The 22,868-nt window shown below is 41.2% G+C and overlaps 1 protein-coding gene across 1 annotated transcript in view; it reads left to right on the top strand.

The window, feature by feature from the left end:
* LOC124613745 overlaps positions 1 to 22,868 on the top strand; it is a 220,269-nt gene that overhangs the window by 49,580 nt on the left and 147,821 nt on the right. The window contains exons 8-9 of the mRNA XM_047142462.1: positions 2,801 to 2,871; positions 10,489 to 12,798. Coding sequence (XP_046998418.1) covers positions 2,801 to 2,871; positions 10,489 to 12,798 — 2,381 coding nt within the window. The remainder of the gene's footprint in view (positions 1 to 2,800; positions 2,872 to 10,488; positions 12,799 to 22,868) is intronic.

The raw sequence follows: 22,868 nt of genomic DNA, 5'->3' as shown, positions 1-22,868 counted from the left end.
AGACAATGTATACAAAACTTGCTGGCAGATTAAACATGTGTGCCAGACTGAGACATCTTAAATGTAAAGAATTTAAAAAGTTCATTAAAATGACAAATTTGCCGCATTGCTGCACACAGATTTCAACTAAGAACGTTGTCACATGATAATGATTTATGATACATGGAGAATACAAGGTGAAGCTCTGCTTTTCAAAAATGACACACGGGATATGTATTTGGAGATTTAACACAATTGCAGTGTCTGGTGAACATGAAGTTCTTGTTGCGGCAGAAGCTGCAGACAAAGCGTAGCTAGTGGGAGACATAGTGAAAGAAGACCTGATTTCATACATCAGGCCACTGAGCTGAAGCAAGTAAAGAACTGCACTACATTACATTAGGTATGAATTAAACTCGAAACAGCCTATTCAATCAAAAGACTTGTTCATAAAGCAATGCTGCTTGGCAGCTTAGTGATGACAGCACAATAACTTCGTTAATTCTTTGATGCTGTGGATGAATTTCAAGCAATGGATGTTAACGTAAACATTGATCTGTCATCAGTAATTCTGCACTATAGTCTTTCAGATAACTACTACAATTCTGGATGTGCTATTGAATCCCATGACAATCTACCAGGTGTAGAGATACTAAAATTAAAAACCTTGAAATAATACAAAGCAAGGATGCAGAAACAAGCGAAAATTGCCTCAACATACAGATGCAACTTTTGTAATGAGAAGGGACACAAAGAAGACAAGTGCTTTTACCACACATGCAATGATCCAAAAGTGTTCACACATGTGACAGAAATGCAAGAGAATTTAATGCTTGCAGACAGTAGTGCTACAAAAGTAACAGCTAAAGGTGACATATGCATCTCAACCACAGGCAGTGGCGCCAACTCCATAACACTAAAAAACTCTTTATATGTGCCAAAACTCTGAACTTATCTCATTTCAGTGGCAAAAGTTGAGGACAATAACCAAACAGTTACATTTGATAAAACTCGTGCAGATGTACTAGGTAATAATGGTTGAATCAGTATGACTGCAGAGAGAGAGGGTAACACTTTTTTTTAATAAAGTGGTACAAAGGCAAGCATCTTTTCCAAGCCAAAAGTTATATGCAAATCTGGCATGTTCAATTAGGCCACTTGAACTCAAAAGATATGATCAAAATGCTCGAAGGTGAGTATGTGACAGGTTTGAAATTCAGTGATGTCGATGTCAATAGATGCGTTACATACGTTAAAGGAATAATCATGTCCACTCCCTTCACCAAATGAGAAGGAAACTCAAATGAACTTAAGGAGTTAATCCACTCTGGTACCTGTGGACCAATGAAAGAAAAATCTCGAGGTGGTGCAAAAGTTTTGGTATCCTTTATAGACGACTACAATAGATGATGTCAAGTCCACTTGCTTCGATGTGAAGGAGAAGTTGTCGATAAATTTTTTGGATTCAGGAACCCAGTTGAAGGACTGGTCATATAATTAAATATTTTCAATCAGGCTACGGTAAGGAGTACTGCAATGAAAGAGTGGTCTCCGTCATCATAATGGCAGAAATATAGCAGTGCCTAACATTTCCATACACACTGCAGTAGAATAATGTCACTGAATGAAAGAACTGTTCAAAGGTGAAATTGCTCACCGCATGCTGTTAGTCAGGACTACCACCATCATTTTGGGCTGAAGCTATCAACACTACTAACTACATCAGAAATTGTTGCTTAACTAAAGGACTGTCTGGTGGAGCTCCATATGAGAAGTGGCTGAAGAGAAAACCTAACCTATCTCGTATTCGTAAATTTAGTTGAAAGGCTGGCATCCTGGCTAAATCACCAAATGAAGGAAAGTTTTTTCATAGAAGCAAAGAAAGGATTTTTGTAAGCTGTACAGGCTATTCAAAAGCCTATCATGACAGTTTTGAGCCCAAACATACTTATGTGGACTTACGTGAAGATGAACTGATTGTTGGCAAAGAGGAGGCATCAACATTAACTCCATGGGAGGAAATTTCAATGGTGATACAAACATTGACCCAGAGCCATTGTCAAATTCTACGGCTTTGAAGAAGATGGACTTCCGATCACTACATGCCAAGAATTCATTACCAACAACACTAATTAAAAATGAAGCAGTGTACAAGATTTAAATACTGCATATCATTTCAATGGAACTGATAAGGCTATGAAGTTATTATCTTGATGAGCGTTCATTACTATGTCAGTCACTGCCATCTGTTCAGTGTAACTTGCCTTACTGTATTCATGGTGAAGTTTATATTTGACACATTACAAAAATGAATGAAATCAGTGGTAATTTCCACCATACTACATCTCACTGACAATTTTATGTACCTGATCAACAGAGAAGATAACATCAGATCATCAGAGAACTTATGTTCATGTATGGAAAAGATTTAGTTCCACTAAATGAGAGTGCAGAAGAACAAGACACACATATGTGCATTCTGAATTTAACATTAAGGCCTGCTCAGCTTTTGTACCATTCATTAATTTATTATCTAGTCATACACATGTATTACGTGGAACATTAAATAATTGCCAACACCAGAGAATGTACCTCACATTACAAGAGTACACTATTTGACAATACAACATAACTGTCCTGTAAATTTCTAAAACGCATTGTATACTGAAGTTCATTTCATTAGATTATAACAAAAATTATTCTTTCAAACCAACATTCCCATACTTATTTAATTTTGAGAGAGGGAGAGAAAGAGGGAGAGAATGGGGGTGAGGGAGAGAGAAGAACTTCAATGTAAACTTAGTATGTTATATCTTTTCAGATGGCAGCTACCAGAGAAATAATCATAAATGAAGCTGGCAACTTGAAAGATGGGCCAAGGCATCAACACAGGTAAATGAATTCATTTAATTTGAGGAAGTTTCACATCTTCAGCTCCATGTATATAAAGCAGCTTCATATGTAATAGCAGGTGCCAACATTGATTAGTATCTCTTAATTATTATTTTCTTCATAGGGGCACTATGAATTTTTCAGTTCCTTCTCACTTGTTTCCTTTTCCTCCAGTATTCTTTCTTTACATGACTGTGTATTCACTTAATTAAACCATTGTATGCCTCTTCATTTATCAGTTCTACTTTAGAGCATCTCTTCTTTTAACAGATGCTTAAAATTATTTAAAAAATATTACACATATTATGTGGAACCAAAAGTGGAACACTTGATGCCAGACTGCCAAGTTGCCCTTACTTTTTGTTTGTGGTCTGGTCTGATCTAATAAAATAAGATGTGACCACAGATCCATGCGTTTTGTCTTTAGTTGGTCCCAAAATTTTCCTATTGCTCAAGATTTTTTTACTGTAGATCCCCCTACAACAATTTTAGTAATTGCATTACATGGTAGGAAGGCAAGGGATTGCCACATCCAAAAGGATCAGGCATACAACTACTTACTACTATTTAAAGAAACTCAAACACAGTAACTTCATAGGATACAGTTTTATTTCAAAGTATCCATTACAGTTGTTGGCACACCACATACACATGCTGCAGAGGGCAGCACAGTCTGTTGCTTGCTACAAAATGCCAACAGATAGTGTAAGAGTCTCTTATTTCCCACTCTGGTTGATGTCAAGGGGAATGACCAGCTAGGCTGATCAACAGATCTTTGTTCCATCTGACAGCTGGAGAGTGGTGCATCTTACTTTGTTGTTTCTGCCATGGCACACCTCTTCCACCACTGCATTCTTTCAGAAGTGCCACGATTTGATATCTTCCTGCAGCAGAACAGTTATTGCTTCTCTTCTTGACTAATATCCATCACCTCATGGTAGCTTCTTAGTAGTAAGAGAAGAGGTATTCATTTTTCCATCTATGTCAAAAACGCCCTCATTGACCCTTTGTCTCAGTCTGAGCAACTTGGCTAGATCCTTCAGAGTTGTTGGTTCTGTCCAACATAGAATAGTTACCAGTATGCTGCCATGTTGGAAGTGACCGTGTGTCAGCATCATATCACTCTCACCTTGAGTGATGGGTCTCTAATCTGTTGCAGCTTCTGTCGCTATCAAAATGGTGTTTAGATTCTCTGCACCCACCTGAGAGCGATGAAACACCTTCCTCAAGCAAAGCTTGATAGAACCTATGTTAAATTTCACCAGGGTCCCACCAAGCCAACCGTGGTGGTATGTACTTCCAGGATACCCCATGGTGGGCACAGTACCACAGTTTGTCAGTGTGCTCAATGTTTTTAAGAGCTCTGACAGTTCTGTATTTGCTGAATGGAATGGTGTAGCATTGTCTGAATAAACAGTGAGTGGTAGGCTTCTGGGTCCTGCAAAATGCTGCATTGTCATCAGGAATCTATCAGTGGACATATCAGTGACAAGCTCAACATGAATTGCACATGTTGTGGCACATGTGAATTGAACCATGTTTGACTGCTTGGTTTGGTGTTCAATTTTACCATTAATGGACAAGTGCAGTCAATGCCTGTTACTGCAAACTGTCATGCAGGTCGAACTCTGTCCAGTTGTACTGGAACCTCCATTTCTTCATATATGTGTATTATCTTGCAGGGCAGCCAGGAGTGAAGACTTCTCTTAACATCATGTTGTACATACAGTATCCAAAACTCTTTGTGCAGCTCTCCTAGCACAATGTGTACACCGAGGTGGTGAAGTCTTACATGTGTATGTTTGATCAGAAGCTCCATGAAGTGACATCCATCCAGGATAATTGTATGCTTGTCTCAGCTGGGCAGTGCTGCACATTGGAACCCACCACTGAGCCAAATCACACCATCAGACAGGAAAGTGTTGTGTTGAACAATCTTTGATGCTTTGTGTAACTGTACCCCCTTACACAAACCAGATAGTTCAACAGTGAATAGTTCATCTTGAATTCTTCTGATCTAACATGTACAGGCATTTTGTTATTCCAGAGCACACAGATTGTTCTGTGTGATTTCAATAAATTGAAATAACAAGAGCAGTAATATGCAGTATTCAGCAGTATGAACAGAATGTGTGGTGGTGAATAAGGCTTCAGTGATAGTGACCATAGTGACATTTGTTTCGATGGTTGGCCTCTGGCATTAATATAGGTCAATCTGGTATATCCAGTGGCCACGCGTGCTTGTCTTCTGAAAGCCATGTTGGACCGGACCACCAGATGTCAAGCATTATTAGCAGATCTGCTTCTAGTCACCATGTGAGGAGATCTTCAGGATTTTGATTTCCAGGACAGTGCCTCTGTTGACTGGGTGTAATGCAGGTCAGTATTTTTGTCACCCTATTACAAATGAAGGCTTCCCATACATTTTTGTAATTTCGTGCTTATTCCAAGGCAACTGTTGAGTCAGTCCTCAGAGTAGCTCTTTTAACGCCAAACCTTACAAAAGTAAAGAAAGAATTGTGAGCTCACTAGTGTGGCAAGCACTTCCAACCTAAGTAAGGTACTTTCTTTGATTGGTGCCAAGGTGCAAACAATATGTGCTGTGTAACCAATTTCACCAGTTGACCATACAAAAAAAAGGCACCATAAGCTCTTTCAGATGCATGCAGAACCTACACACTGCTGCAGAGTCACTTGGGCATGTTATACATATTCTTCTGTGAATGTGCAATGGTGACAAGCAGTCAAGTTTTAAAACCCAAGAGTGTCAATTATGTGCAAAATTTACAGACAAAACTTTCTCCCATGCAAGATACTTCAGTCACATGTCTTGGAATATTAGTTTAGCAGCTCTCTCATTGGGTGTGACCAGATAAAGAGGATCATAAAATTCAGTTGCTGCTTGAAGAGCATTTTTCTAAGTAGCCAAATCGTCAGTCAGGTGTTCAGCTATCTTTTGGTCGTCAGTGGAGACAGAGTAAGCTCATGTTTTCCTGTTGATTCCCAAGACTCACTCTGCAAACTTGGTTCCAAGGGCTTTGGCATGCCATATTGCTTTCAGGTCTTTCAAATTAGTAAACAGTTTGGAAAGCAGAAGCCTTATTTGCAGGAAGAGAGCTGTCAGTTCATAATAAACACTTGCAGCCTCACACTAGCTGCAAAATCATCCACGAATGCAGACTTCTCTGTGAGTACTGACATTTGTGGATATTTTTCATTGTTTAGTGATGCTCCCTCATAATTGCTGGAAAAGAAATGGGCTTGGTGGAAGTCCAAATGGCAAATGTTTGAAGCAATACATTTTCACATCATCTATGGTGATACAGGTACCACTTAGTCCACATCATACTGTAGTCCTGTTGGAAGTTGTGGGATCATAACAAGGTTATGAAGTTGTCTGGCAGTAAATTAGGTCCTGTTTCTAAGGCATCATTCAAAGCTGGGTAGTCTGCATCTTGTGATGTCATGTCGAACATGATCCTGTATTTAATTTTTTCAATGCTGTGTTTCTTCACTGCATGGTATGGCAGGTAAAATATGTATCTAATTGTATAGTCCTTAGGTGCAACTTCTGTCTGAGCCCTCTTAATGTAGTATGACATGTTCTCACAACAAATGAGCTTCATTTCTTCATTTGACTCAACTTGTTTTGTACCTGGTCCCTCTTAGTATGGCTTGACATGTCCCCGTGATGAATGAGCTTCATTTCTTCATTCCATTGCAACTTGTTTCATAAGGTACAAAGATGTGCTTCAGCAGTATTGTAGTTGCTGGAGAAAAGAATAACCTTCTTCCAAGGTAGCCATACAACTCTGTGACTACTCTCCACATGATATGACTCTTGGAACTCCTGTGAGACAGGGTTGTGCATGGGTGTCAATGCTGAGTCTTGATGCTGTGTTATGCCAGTTGTCTCCAAGGTACAAAAGTGGTGCAGTGAATCGTTAGGCATTTCACTGAACCTACCCTCAATGAAGTTGGTTGGCTGGTTAACCGTAATACCAGTTCTGCTTCCACTAAGAACACACCCAAATATTGTGGGAAAAGAACCAATGAAACTGACACTTTAATTGGTTTTTCTGAGGTCACAATTTTCCAATAGTAATTAACTCCAATCAAGACTGGAATAGAGAGATCTTTAGAGCCTTCTCTTGGATCTGCCAGCTGTGTACCCACCCTCAAGGCCATGTCATCTACACCTTATGGTATTGTTACTTGATGTGGGAATTTATTGCTGCTTTCGAACATTGTAACTGATATATGAATGTTGATGGAATATCCCATCTTATTTAAATGGACATTACTTGTTGAGTGGGATGAAATGTAGGATGACACAGAGGTTGTTATCTCCAGAGTTGTGGGTTCAGTGACATTGAATTAGAAAGATTGACTGGCTTGGTGTCACTCCTACCAGTTGGTCCTCTGATACTTCCATGAGCAGTTGCAGGTATTTGAAGTTGGAGGTCATCATTTCAATCTTGTTCACTGTCTGGAGGTGTCTATTACAGATGGAAATGTGGTACTCCTCCTTACATTGTGCATAGGATGCCTTTCTCCATTTAAAACACTGATTTTTGTTGTGGTCACGTCTAAAGCATAAGCAGCAGCATTTCATTTTCTTCAGGATATGCATTATAACCTGTAAGCTGACAACTTTTTTTTTCAATCTTGGCACCTGTGCATCCTTCCTCGCAGTACACACAAAAAGTTTCTGAATGTTATTGTTTTTCTTTTTGTCACCTTCATTTTAATCTTCACATGAAAAGTAGACACACAGAGCCATAATTCTACTGCGGAATGCCATCTCCACTTATCTTGCATGCAGTGATGGTTCATTCAACCTTTTTGTTTGGAACTCCATAAGATGTGTAAGAGACCTGTCTTGAATCTTTTGCCTTTGTGCATGGATAAGCCAATGTCTGCAAATTTCTTCTGGAATGCATATAGCAGTCTGTGGGTGAGCACTCTCAGATAAGTATCCACGTCCTCTCCAAGTAGTCGTAGTGCCTGGATCCTCTTATGACACTCAGTGTAGGTGGCGTTGAGAGCCTCTGGACTGCCTGAAGTAGAAGCATTAAGGTTCTCCACACAGTTAAGGTGACTTTGGATAATTCTGTTCCTATTCCCATATTTGGATTTCAAAATGTGGTTCATCTGCTCATATGTGATGTGTCAGGCGCAACACAATCCCATCTACCAAATACTTGGGTGGCCCATCTAGACACCCACAGAGGAATATGTGCTTATTCATAAACAATCCCATTGGATTTTTGTTGGTGAAAGCTGTGAACTGCTCTCAGAATGAAACCCACGTGTCTTTGTCATCTGAAAAAGGATGTAGTTTGATGGTAGGCAGCTTGACATCTACCGTTCAGATAGCAAATTTTCATTTGTCTGTATAGTCCTTGCAAGCTTATGTTTCAACCTTGTATTCAGTGTAATCAAGTAAGTCCTGTATTGAATCATGTAGTGTGTTCATCTCTTCTATGGTTACCTGCAGGCCATTCTGACAGTGTCCCGTTTCCTATTCCAGCATAGAAACATTGAACATATTCATCTGGCTCATGAAACTCATAGTGTTATCTCTTGTGTTGCAGTGTTGGGAGACTCGTTTCTTGTCAGTCACGGTGGGTGGTTTTTGCTATTTCCACTAGATACCCCCAATAGGTGTTCACTGCTAGAAAGAGGCAGCACTGCAGTTCAATAGTTCACTGTCGGTATGCCTTAGGAATGCTTACTGTTTGTAATGTATGGCAGTACTGCCCTGTAGTGTGAGCAGTTTCCCTTCGCAATGTGCAATAATACATCAGCTGCACAATATTGCTCTGCCATCAAATGCATGCATCAGGTAACACCATAAACAAACGGCCAGTCTGTAATGTTCATGCATGTGAAGTACAGAAATGCCGCAACTTATTTGCGTGAGCTGAATGTGGTTTGGTAAGATCATATTTTGAGATTTAAGTCACTCAAAATCTTCTCCTTCGGTGTAGAACCCTCTTGAACATGTTGTAGCAGTTGATCTGTTGATAGACTCCCAGATTTAAGCAGCAATATGTTGGTACGTATTACTACTTAAAATAATTCTAACACAATACCTTCAGCATACACAGCTTTATATCATGGCAACCAGTATAGTGGTAGTCATATCACAGACATGTGCTGCAGAGGGCACTATTATAAAATGCCGACAGATGGCATAAGTGTTTCATATTCCCAAACTCATACTAACGCACTATGGTGTTGAAAACAAACAACCTGAGAGAGGACAGCTTTATTCTGAGCAGCATATTAGAATACAGGCTTTCAAAACTTCCACATTCATTAACTCATGTCTGTCTATGTGGTCCTTTCACATCACTTCCTTTATCTCCTTTCACACTACTCTAATGTAACTGCATCTAGTGGGAGCAGCAACTTTGTAGATAGGTACCCCATATCTCTGACATATTTCAACATTATATTGTAGCTGCTGCAATTTTTCATTTATGAACATGGGAGACATATCCACAAACAAATAATGACCAAAGACACCACTGCGATTAAGCAGCACTCGTTGATGCCTGTGCTTGTGGGTGTTGTAGTTTTGTGACAAGGAGTTTTATTCTGTGCAAATGCAGTTAGATGAAGTTATGTAAGACTCTTCCACAGAATGATCCATTATGTTATATAATATAAAATGAAAGCAAAAAGTTAAGATCAACAGTATTTGAGAAAGTCATTGAACTATATACAACTGAACCAGTAGAAAAGTGAACTGAGAAATATAGCCAGATCTCTGCTTTCAATTTTTTTTATTTTAATTTATTTTTGTATAACTTGGATTATTAGGGAAGGGAAAGATAGGAAATAAATAAAAATAATGTTATGACATGCGGATATTAGGAAGAGATAAATCTCATTTTGTCCCTGGATTGGAAGCACTAAAGAATTAGAAAAGGATTTAGAAGTAATAATCTTACATATTAGTAATTTATTTTAAAAATTCTCAAAGCTTGTGATTCAGTTCTCTTTTATAGTATGTGTGTGTGTGCCAGCTGCAATTTTTCCCAAATTAGGAAGGAAGGGACCAAAATATTACTTTACTGTATTAGAAACATATGATACTGTATTAGAAATGTATGAATCTACAATGAAATTTTATAATATTTAAAAATAATCTATGTAAAGTATGTGTGTGAAGATGATATGCTAAGATGCAGATGGGCACAATTACAACACTTACACATAAGCTTTCGGCTACAGCCTTCGTCAAAAAAAAAAAAAAAAAAAAAAAAAAAAAAAAAAAATAGAAACACTCACCATTCATTCAAATAAGCAAGTACACTTCACACACACAACACCCGATTCTGGCAGCTTGGATTCTGGTGAGAACTGCTGGAGTTGATGGTCATGTGTACATGAGGTATGCCTGCTTGGGTAAATGAACAATGGGTCTTTGTCTTTATTTTTCTAACGAAGGCTGTGGCTGAAGGCTTATGTATAAGTGTCTTTTAATTGTGCCTGTCTGCAACTTAACATGTAAGCTTTACAGTAAGTAGCAATCTACTTTCTCCTACATTGTTGATATTCCAACCTGGAGTTTCTATTGTTTGATGTATATTTTTTTCTTTTCAGTTCCAGTTGTGGTTCGCTATCGACTGACCTTCTAGGACCACTAATAATGGGCCCATCAATTTCTGTCGATGATTGGGTGCCTGAACGACCACCAAAGAAACCACATTTGCGTTCTGCATTTCCTCGTCCCGTTCAAGACCGTCTGCCGAGCCCAGATTTGCCTCCACCATCTCCTCCCCCAATGGTAGAAGATGAAGTTTTTGCCTGTGATGATCCCTTACCACCGCCACCAGCTGACCTTCCTCCTGTGGAGGGAAGTCCATTACCATCATCTTCCAGGCCACAAGACCAAGCTCCAGGAGACAGTGTTTCTGAGTACCACGAACCCAGTGCTGAAAATGAACAAGTGAGGATTCCTGAAAGACCTAGCAAAGCCCAAATTTCCAGCAGTGGTAAGATGTGCAATGACAAGCAAGTAGAAGGTGGACATGTTCATTTAACCTGCAGCTCTTCTTGTCAGAGGCATCATACGGACAACAGTTCAGCTCATGTCATTTCGGCAGAAGCATATAATAGCTCAGAGCATTTGAAACAAGGTGATGGTGCTGTAAATAATAGGAATTGTACATCATTTGCTGTTTCACAGAAACACTCTGAAAATAACACTGGTAATCATACTTATTTACAAAATGGACACTCGTCAGAAAAATATCATGGCCATTTTTCCCAACGACTGTCTGATAATTACAATTTCAGGTCACGGTTTCATGACAGCTACAGGTCTCAGAGGTATTCTGAACATCCACAGAGACAACAGGGAAGTACATCTTCATTACCACGGTATGCAGAGAGCCACTGGGCATCTCAGAGACATAGTGAAACAAATCTTCCACAGAAATGCTCTGATATGAGTCCCACAAGCCACAGAAATATTGAAAATGATTTCCAGAACTACAGAAATTCTGACATAATTCATAGGTATTCTGAAATGGGTTACATTCCACACAGGTATAATGGTGACGGTAATACAACACTTCCCAGAAATCACGAGTATCGGTACTTCTCTTCAAAAAATCCAGGAACGGCAATGCAGGACAACATGTACCCAGAAAGTCATGTGCAGAGACCTTCACACAACAGGTACACTTCACAGAGATCTAATGACAGGTGCCACAAACATGGTACACTGCCTAACCACGAATTCCCTGCATCGAGTGAACACACTGTGCATAAAGCGGCAGAAATATGTGATAGAATTTCAGCTGAAAATACAATGATTAACCATAAGGTTGATAATAGTGCCAATGTAAATACTGAATGCAACTGTTCAGTACAGAAACTAAATGACTGTGCAGTGAATCAAAGAAAAGTAGTTAACCTGAACAGTCCACATGAAAAGCCAGATGACAGTGGCCTTCTGAAAATCAATAGCAGGCTTTCTCCAAGAAAACTGGACCAAGAAACAGTTCATCATAAACACCTAAGGAGTAGTAGCACAGGAAATAAATCTGTTGAAGGTGATAGTTTATTGCAGAAAGTATCCAATAGCAGGCTATTGAAATCTTCTGAAAATCTAAGTTCACAACAGAAGACCTCTCATTCTTCTTTGAGCCTGCACAGCAGTGGTGGAGACTCAGTTTCTCCCATTTCCCGAATGCACGAAAATAACATGGTTCATCAGCATCAGTCTGATACAAACAAGCAAATGCAGGGACATTTCGAAAGAGAATACCATGAACATAATAACCCAAGAAATGCAGAGACCAAGCATCTTACTAGTTCCAGAAGTTTTGACAATGGATTTCAGCAGAGGCACAGACAAGATGTGACTAACATGCCACAAAAGTCTTTTGACAGTAGTGATTTAACCCAGAGGTTTAGTGAAGGTAGTACACAACACCATAAATATCCTACCACAAAGAATGTTGTTCCTTTTAGCCAGCACAGCTCTACAAGCAGTACTCCCATTTACAGAAACAGTAGCCGAATGTACACAAGACCTCAGCCATTAAAACCATTTGAAATAACCTGTCAGAGTGAACTGGAAAGGACTTCAAGTTCCAGTGGTCAAATTATGAATACTGATGGGCGGTCGTCTGCTAGGTGCTCCACACAGAAGCTAGTAGTGAATGGAAAGCTAGCAGCTCCTCTTCACAGTGACAGGCTGGAGTCCGAAAGAATTAGTGGAACTGTTTCAATGCCAGCAAAGGCTCGACTTCAGCGATTGCCCCTAACATTGCCAGTGGGAAACAGCCAAGAATCAGCTTCTACTCAATCAACTGCCAGCCATGGAACCCAAGAAAGGGAAGCCCTGTCACCATCCTCACCCAAGCCAGCTGGAAATGGCAGATTCTCACCACCACACCAGACGTGAGTACATCTTTCAAACATTATATTCAGAATTCATTTTGCCTACATTATGAAAATTTGTGTGTATATTAGAAAATGCCTGGTTTTGAGCACCATAGCTTCCATCAGCTTCTATCCATGTGTACATCTGCTGTAGCTGGAAAGGAGTGTTCGTTCATTGTACCATGCTTGCATAATCACACTCAAGAGATGTTTTACCATGGATTTTTCTTGTGGGGCTTAATTTCACGTAACGTGCACATTTGGTTTGCTTTAGTTGCTCCTTCGATTACATTTGTGATACAGCATTACAATGTGAATGGCCATTTGTATCGATGTACTTTTGTATTAACCTTTATTTATGATTAAATTTAATAACAGGGTCTATTTGAAATTTAAGCTATGGGGTCATAATTGTCCAATTTATATTTAAAAAGGGTTTTATTAACAGTATTATGAAAAGGATAATTTTTCATTCTATTGTTTGTATTCCAACATGGACCTTTCGTTGTTTAAAAGTGCCTTATTGTTTATCAGTGCCTATAATTCACAAGGGATTTGGTTTGGGAGAACATAGAATTCTCTGAGTAATATGAAAATACCAACTGAGGCATCCAGATCTGACAGTCAAAGCTGAAATCTATAATTTGAAAAGAATGGCAGTTAGTTTGATGTTGTTTTCATAGAAATGCACAGGAAGACATAGAATCTTTGTTATCGTGATCATGAAGAAAGTTGTTACCAGAATAGCTCAGGTTAACAGAATGAATGTTACAAAAAGAGAGGGAGGCTAAGATCTTTGTGTCATCTCTGTTAAGTGTTCCTGTTGCTGCAGTACTGGGACTTTAATTGCTGAAGTTCAATACTGGAAAGTCTCTCTGTGTCTTTGTGATTTTAACACTTTGTGTAGAGTCTGTAAGTTGTGGAGTTCCATTTACTAGACAAAATGAAAGTGGAATCTTGAACTATGTTGTCATTTTGAGTGCCGAGCAACTTTGACCATTAAGATATGACAAAGTGTGCATTGAGCACTATCGTGTTAATATGTCATAGTTCTGATACGCTTTTGGCGTTTTATGAATTTGTCTTTCAAACAGTGGTGAACCCAGGATGCAATAACAACAACACAGGAAGAGTAGATTGGTACTCATCAGGTAGAGGAGACATTGGGTCGCAGACAGGCACAATGAAAAAGAACTCTCGAAATATTCAGCTTTCAGGCTAAGTCCTTCATCAGATAGAAAACACACACATTCTTACAAGCACAACTCACTCACACATGACCACTGTTATCTCAATACACTAAAGTCTGATCAGGCTCACGGAGATGATAGTGCTCATTCATGTGTGAATTGTCCTCATGTGGAGGTGTGTGTGTGTTCTACTCTGATGAAGGATTTAGTCTGGTAGCTAAATATTTCTAGAATTCTCTTCCACTGTGCCTGTCTGCAACTCATTGTCTCCTCTGTTTGGTGAGTAGCAATCCATTCTTTCCATTTTTTAGGGGAAAAAAGAAGAGCAACTGAAATAAGATCATTGAAATTGACATTGTTCTTGTTCTTGGATACTGCAGTTCATGAAGGTCTTTTATATGGCTAGTTACTGGCAGACACTGGGAGAACTGAGGCATGAGATAGCCTAAGTTAAGATATTTTGAGTCCATGGTAGATCCACTTGGAAAACAAACAGTGGAAGAAAATATTTTTTAATGAAAAGGTCTACAAGCAATTGTCTTTCTCAGCAATAAGGCATCGAAGCATTTGATTAGGACAGACTGCGACCAGTTTTGCAGGGACTAAAGCATACTAATCTTTCTGTGCTGCAGCTAAACAGCTTCCCCAAGTTCTTTGCTATACAGTCATCACTTCTCCATCATGATGGTGTCATTAATAGTATCCTCACTATTGTCCATCAAGCTATAATGTATATTCCTGTATATACCACTATAACCATATTCTGCAAAGTAATCGCCTTTCAAACTACGAAGGTGAATAAACTGGAAGTTATGAAAGTGTAAGCATATGTGTATGATTAACTAAATTTTACCAGAAGGTACTGATGCTGTTTGATCCTTAAGGAATGTTTAAGTATTTGTACATTTTCCAGTGAATTGCATCTTTATGTGAGGATCGGTATGTTCCAACATGATAGCAGTAACTTTCATTCAGCTGGTCCTATTATTTTAGGAGTCATTTGTGTATGCCATGCTCGCACATCTTTTTATTCTAAAGAGGACAACATACCATGAATTAATAGCTTCAAATGCATTTGCTGTATGTTTTGTTACAAAAATAGGATCTGAGAAAATCCTATCCATAATTGTCATCAAGTTAGGTGATCCCACAATATAATGGAACCTCTTGTTCTGATCTTTTATTTCCTTATCTCCAGCAGTCTTCAGCAATAGCAGTATTTTACAGTTAGCTGACGACTGCACTTGTGATCAGAGAACTGAAAGTAGATATTTCATTGCTCTGCACCGAAGTTCAGACAGTTACATCCTGAATGATGCGGACTACAGTCTTGAAACTGCTGCATCCATGTTGGAACTGTTTGCTACTTCAGTTAAATCTCCTACATTGGTGTTCCTGCTGTGATGCTACAGGCTTTAAGACATTACTTAAACAGAAAAGTATTAGTTTGATACAAAGAATTCCACTCTGCAGTCCTACCAATTAGATGCTTTTGACCCATCATCACTACTAGGTACATGTGCTGCATCTGTGAAGAACCTACAGTGGTCAAAAGCAGAAAAGTACCACTGTAGATCACCACACTGTCTGCAAATATCCACATAGTGTCATGGAATGAGGACAGATGGCACTGTTGAAGATCATCTATTTGTTATGTGGATATGTAAGTACCACTGGATTAAAGGAGACCATTCACTGCAAAGCATCTGCATTGAGTCATCAAGAGAAACACACTCTCTCTCTCTCTCTCTCTCTCTCTCTCTCTCTCTCTCTCTCTCTCTCTCTCTCTCTCTTATGCCTCTACATGGTGCCGTCTGGTTAGATAAACAGTGCCAATGCTGCTTTGGCAGGTGGACAAGGTTGGGATGGCGGTTGTGTTAGGTGGGGTAGGTAGAGGGGAAGAGAGGCAGGAGGAAGGGAGAGAGATTGGTGCTGGGTGACAAGCGGCTCGGAGTGAGGTGTCCACTTTGCCACCTAGGAATATGGGGGGGGATGGCAAGTACACAAGCCAAGGATGGAGCAGCACACAGTGAAGGAAATGTGAATCAGGATGGGTGACAGGGCAGATGAAGGGGAAACTTTGGGGATGGTGTGTTACTGGAGACTGAGGACAGCACAGTTATGAGAGTGAAGGATGTATTACCAGTGTGGTGTCACCGCCAGACACCACACTTGCTAGGTGGTAGCCTTTAAATCGGCCGCGGTCCATTAGTATACATCAGACCCGCGTGTCGCCACTGTCAGTGATTGCAGACCGAGCGCCACCACACGGCAGGTCTAGAGAGACGTCCTAGCACTCGCCCCAGTTGTACAGCCGACTTTGCTAGCGATGCTACCTGACAAATACGCTCTCATTTGCCAAGACGATAGTTAGCATAGCCTTCAGCTACGTCATTTGCTACGACCTAGCAAGGCGCCATTACCAGTTTATATTGAGATTGTTATTAATGTACCGTCAAGAGCGATGTACACCAATTGTGGATTAAAGTTAAGTATTACATCAACTACGTACTTTATTTGCTAGTATAAACTCCTTTAATTGTTCCAGACCTCACGCCAGTCTGCGTGATCTTAAACGCGTGCCTTTCGGCTACCCGTCATTGTGGATTGGCTGTCTTGCCAGTCCACAACAACCAGAATAACTCCCATATGCATAGTATACAGGAGCTGGTGGCAGAGAGAAGATTGTGAAGTAGCCATTGAAATTGAGCACGTTGTGCTCAGCTGCGTGTTGTGCCACCACATAGTAAACTTTGTTCTCGGCAACAGTTTGGCGGAGGCCATTCATCCTGGTGGACAGATGTTTGGTAGTCATACTGACATAAAAAGATGTGCAGTGTTTTCAGCAAAGCTGATATATGACATGGCTGCTTTCACAGGTGACCCAGCCTCTGATGGGGTAGGATAAACTTGTGGCAGGACTGGAGTCGGAAGTGCTCGGTGGGTGGATTGGGCAGATCTTGCAACTTGGTCTAGCAAAGGGATATGATGCTTGTGGAAAGGAGTTGGGAGTGGGAGTGGCATAGGGATGGACTAGGATATTGTTTAGATTGGGTGGGCAATAGAATGCCACCTTAGGAGGGGTGGGGAGGATCTTGGGTTGAATGTCCCTCATTTTAGTGCATGATCAAAGCCCTGATGAAGGATATGGTTCAGTTGATCCAGTCCAATGGAATAATGGGTGAGGGGGAGGGTGCTCGTTTGTAGCTGATTCTTTGGGGTGGCAGGAGGATTGGCAGAGAAACCTGTGTGTGGTCTACATTTGGGGGGGGGGGGGGGTTAGTCCATGCCAGCCTTGTGCTTAGTGGGCTTGGGAGTTTTCCTCACTACAGAAACAAGGTGCATCCAGAAAGTAAATTTCGCTATTTTTTTTTGAAAAACAAAGGCAACATAGTTACATGAAAGACTTTATTGGCAACAGGTACAGCAATGTTTGAGCTATTTTTCGACAGTCACCAAAAGAATTGAGACACTCGAAATATTGTGGGATCAAGTTTTGTATTCCTGTGTCATGGGAGTCTGCCATCTGTGAATGGAACCAGCAAGTGACACTTGTCTTCAGTTCTGGGCAGGAAGTCAATAAGGAGAATGCCCTTCCTGTCCAGAACACATGTGCATCACTTTTTGGAGTGATACAGTCTGTTTGAATTTTGTCTTGCCAGAGATCCATTGTGACGCCAATGCACTGACTGCTGCTTGGTGTCTGGGGTCAGTGAGAAATCCACATCTCATTGCCCTGTCAAGGAAATTGTTGCCTCATCATGATGTCACTGTAGAAATGTCAGTGCTACCAAAAGTGTTTCATTTTGCGCTCGAGTGTCATGTTTCTCAGCACCCACCTGGCATGCAATTCCTTGAACAGCAGGTGCTTAGTGACAATTTCATACAACAAGGATTGTGATATCTGAGGAAAATGGCTGCTGATCTCTGTAATCATGAAGCAACGGTTGCTGCTGCACCAGCTCAACCAGATGATCAATGATGAGGGGTGGTTAGCTACTGCGCTCTTCGTCATGGACACTTTGTTGACTTTCAGAAAAAAGCCTACACCAGCGACGCACCATCTGTTTGTTCATGATGTTCTGCCCGTAGAACTGACATAGTTGACAATGAATTTCGATGGGCACTATGTTTTGTGCATTAAGGAACATTATCACTGACTGGACTTCACAGGTAGCAGGAGAACGAATAACAGATGCTATTTCGGGGCACTGTTGCCGGTGTACTGGCAGCAGGCGAGACTTGTCCGGCCAGCATTTGATTGCTACGTCATAGGTCTGTTGCGCATGCACGATTTTCCTGGCGAAATACCTCTACTTTGAAGGAAACAACCTCGGCAGACTTACTTTCTGGATGTGCCTCGTACATTGTCCATGGGTGGCCAGACTGTTTGGGAGAGATTTTTTGGTGTGGAAGGGATGACAGGTTGTTGGAATGCAGGCTTAGTGGGTTTAATGTGGTTAGAAGTGTGGATGGAGCCAGCGTAGAGGTGGAAGTCAATGTCCAGGAAGATTGAACGTTGAGTTGACAAGTACGAGGTGAAGTGAATGGTAGAGAAGGTTTTGAGATTGTGAAGGAATGAGAATAGGGTATCTTGGCCCTAAGTCCAGATTATGAAGATGTCATAAATGAACCTGAACCAGACTTGGGGTTAAGAGTTTTGGGAGGCTAGGGAGGTTTCCTCTAGACGGCCATAAAGAGGTTGGTATAGGGAGGTGCTATGCGGGTGCTGATGACTGTGCTGTGGATTTGTTTATATACCTTCCCTTCAAAATAAAAGTACCTCTGAGTCAGGATATAATTGATAAGGTGTACAAGGAATGAGATGGTTGGTTTGGAGTCTAAAGGACATTGGGAGAAGTAGTGTTCAATACAGGAAGGCCATGGACATGAGGGTGTCTAGAGATGTGGCGTCAGCAATGATGAATAGGGATACAGGAGGTAAAGGGGTGGGGATGGTGGAGAGTCAGTGAAGGAAGTTGTTTGTCGCATTGATGTAAGAGACTAGGTTTCAGACAGATGGCTTGAGGTATTGGTCAACAAGGGCAGAAATTCTCAAAGTGCGAGTGCAATAGCCAGATACAGTGGAGTGGTTAGGATTGTGGGTTTGTGGATTTTGGGGAGTATGTAGAAGGTTGGTATGCAGTGTATTGATGGGGTGAGGACATGGACTTCAGTAGCAATTGGAGATTATGCTGGACTACTAGGTTGGGATCACTGTAGGTGGAGGAGTCAGACAGTTGGCAGAGGCCTTCTGTCAGGTAGTCACTGTGGCTAATCATGACAGTGATGGAGCTTTTGTTTGCAGGGAGGATATTAGGCCAAGATCTGTTTTCAGGCTATGTATGGCTGTCCTTTTTTCTGCTGAAAGTTTAGTGTTTGTAGGAAGGGACGTAGGGAAGGATGGAGAGACCAAGTTGGAGGTAAGAAATTACTGGAAGGTGAGCAGCAGAGGGAGGAGGGTCGCAATTGGATAGTGATATAAACTAGGAGAGAGAAGGCTCCAAATCTTAATAACAAATTGTTTTCATTTTGTGTGCACAACACTTTCAAACACAACAGTTTCACCAGAAATGTCCGTTTCACAACAGTAACTGCCTCTGGTCGTATGTAAAGGCTTTTGGTGGTACCAAAGTTATTGTCCAGACACTCGTGGATGAGGCAGGAACTGAAATTGAGGGTAGCAAAGCAAAAGCAGAAATTCTGAACTTGTTTTCAAATGTTCCTTTGCAATGGAAAGTCTGCGAGTACTGCCCAATTCAGTTCTCATATCACTGCAAAGGTGAGTAACGTAGATATTAGTGTTAACGGGGCTGATAAATGGCTGAAATGACTAAAATGGAACAAATCTCCAACAACTGATGGAATGTTTATCGTATTCTATACCAAATTTGGAGCTGAGTTGGCTCCTCTTTGAACTATGCTCTGCTGTTATCCATAAAAAAAAAGAACAGTAATTGGCACACATCACACTCGTCTGCAAGAAGATTAATAAAAGTGATCCACAAAACTACCGTCCAATATCCTTGACATCCTTTTGTTGTAGAATCATGGAACATATTCGTAGGTCAAACGTATTGAGGTATCTCAAACCGAATGACATCCATGCCAACCAGCATGGATTCCAGAAACATTGCTCATATGAAACGCGACTTGCACTTTTCTCACGCGACATCCTGGAACCCGTGGGCCAAGGCAGTCACGTAGGTGCAGTATTGCATGATTTTTGAAAAGCAGTGCCACACATACCCTCGTTATCAAAGGCGCAACTGTATGTGGTATGTAACTTCAAGTGTGCTTAGGCAAGTGTGTTGGGACACTTTCTGTTCACGTTGTCCATTAATGACACTGCAGTCAACATTAATAGCAACCTCAGACTTTTTGCAGATAATGCAGTTATCTATAATGAAATACTGTCTGAAATTTTAACGAGTCGTCATTTAAATTGGTTAACCCATACAAATATCTGGATGTAAGAATTTGTTAGGTTATGAAATGAAACAAACGTATAGGCTCGCTTAAAAGGCAAAGCAGATAGCAGACTTTGGTTCATTTGTAGAATACAGGGAAATGCAATCACTCTAAAACAAGAGGCTGCTTGATGTGAATTCCAGCAAATTAAATCTTTGAAGAGATTTCGGGATAGCAGCCGCTCATCGTACACTTCATTCCGTGATATTTCAACTGGACGCCTGCCAGTCATCTTCAGGTGAACCATCAAAGACTGACGAAGACAGTCTCCACCTGCCTTATACAGTGCATTGATAGTATTGCCATGCAAATGTCGCACTCACAGTGACAGAAGGACCACACCACCCGGTGGCAGCGCCCTCGCTGGTGGAACTGCGAGGATCAGCTGTCTTCGGTGTTGCCGCTTGCCGCAGTTATCGCAGTATTCTGGCATCTTTGCCTGCACCAGATCTCGGAAATGACGGGATTCCACGCATTATCCAGCTGGTAGCCACCATTGTGGTTCGTTAGATTTTTTACGATGTATATTTCGACGGATTCTTTTATAACAGAGTCCCAAAAAAAAATGGCTCTGAGCACTATGGGACTTAACATCTATGGTCATCAGTCCCCTAGAACTTAGAACTACTTAAACCTAACTAACCTAAGGACAGCACGCAACACCCAGCCATCACGAGGCAGAGAAAATCCCTGACCCCTCCGGGAATCGAACCCGGGCATGGGAAGCGAGAACGCTACCGCACGACCACGTGATGCGGGCAGAGCCCCAAAAGTTTGCTGTGTCATCCGCGTAGATGGCTACCATCGTGTGTTGTGTAGTCATCGTGTGGGAAGTCATTGATGTAGAGGTTACACAAGAGGGGTCCTAGAATTTTTCATTGGGGTACTCCCGCTTGTATACCGTGTTATGTTGATTGCCCTGAACTACAGTGTAGAAATCGTCTCGCTGTGTATGGTTTTATGGTCCACCTATAGGTTCAGGAAAGATTTGTAACGGTCACAGGTTAACACAAACGTCAACCACTGCGAAACTAAGACAACGTTTATTTATCGGTTCTACACTGCAACTAAGGTGACACCGGTGTGCCGCTACCATGCAGACAGTCCTATACGTAAAATATGAAACACACGACTTAATAAACGCACCGGACCAGTGCTGTCTGCTAGACACGCGTGCTCACAGCTACTACCTCTCACACATATTGCAAGGTCTGTATGAAAGTACACATTGTTCCACTGCACAACACTCAGCACTGCGTGCCACACCAAAAACATTGTTTGGAGGCAGTACATGGTTGACCTTGGCTGTTGTATGGGGGAACCATGCAGACTGCGGTAGCCTTGAAGCTTTCCCTGATGCAAACATTTTGGCGTGAAAGACTTGGAGTGTAGCGGAGAGTACAGGACTAATAGGCCCATTGTTGAGAGCAAAAACAAAGAGCAATGCGCTCTCACATTTGGATGAAAGAAAACACACACAGCATTTGAGACACACACACAGCATTGATACAAAACTGGAACACCTGAGCCTCCTTGTATATCATAATCTGTTATCCGAATACTGATCAGCTTTAACATCGGCTAAACGAAAGCGTTCCAGTCGGCAAATTTTGATTTAGCGCTGCGATGGCGGGTTGGGGGGTTTCCCCCATTCACAACTGTCAGTGTTGCTGTTGTGTGTTCACACCTGAAACTTACTTGTGACAGAGCGTGCTGTTTTTGTGTCGTTGCCAGTGTCAGCGGACTGTAAATGTGCTGTTAAAAAAGTGTTTACGAGAAACGTAAGATAGGAGACCAGCCAAAGAAAGGTGCTATTACACCAAGCTTAGCTCGGGAATATGGAGCTGGAAACGGACATTAAAAAGAGCAGTGTGACCATTACAAAAATTGCTAGCGTACTACATGCGCAAAAAACTTGGCTCTCGATCTTCGCTTATAAGATGGTTCAGGGGAAGGCGAAACAAGCTCTTTCTCGGAGGGCAGGCAGCCCGCAGTACACTGAAATCAACAGTGGATTCCCAGTGCGTAACTGCTGACTACAGTGCTACAGAGAGTTGTGTTGTTTAGTAGCTAATGTAGGCAACGGGCGAGTGTTTTTGTACAGGCTGGAAGTCATCCGACGCCCACCACTTCTTTCCCTTCCAGAAATGTGCCAAGTTATATTGTTTGTACAATACTCGACAGCTGAGATGGAATCTTGCATTGAAAAATCAATAAAATGGCGGAACACAAGGATTTAAACACTGCACAAATCTAGGAGTAAGCTCGTGTCTTTCAGGTGAGTGTCACTGCACATGAAGAGCCATCAAACAGCCGATATGCATTAGAACTGGCTGGGCTGGATAAGGAATCTTCGGGTTTTGAAGGATGCGCGATTAACAAAATATTCAAGAAGCCTGAATGAGACTTGGTAATCCTGTCTCTCAA

This window comes from Schistocerca americana, chromosome 4, assembly GCF_021461395.2.
Source record: "Schistocerca americana isolate TAMUIC-IGC-003095 chromosome 4, iqSchAmer2.1, whole genome shotgun sequence".
NCBI classification, from domain to species: domain Eukaryota; kingdom Metazoa; phylum Arthropoda; class Insecta; order Orthoptera; family Acrididae; genus Schistocerca; species Schistocerca americana.
This window is presented reverse-complemented; position numbering and strand designations above follow the sequence as displayed.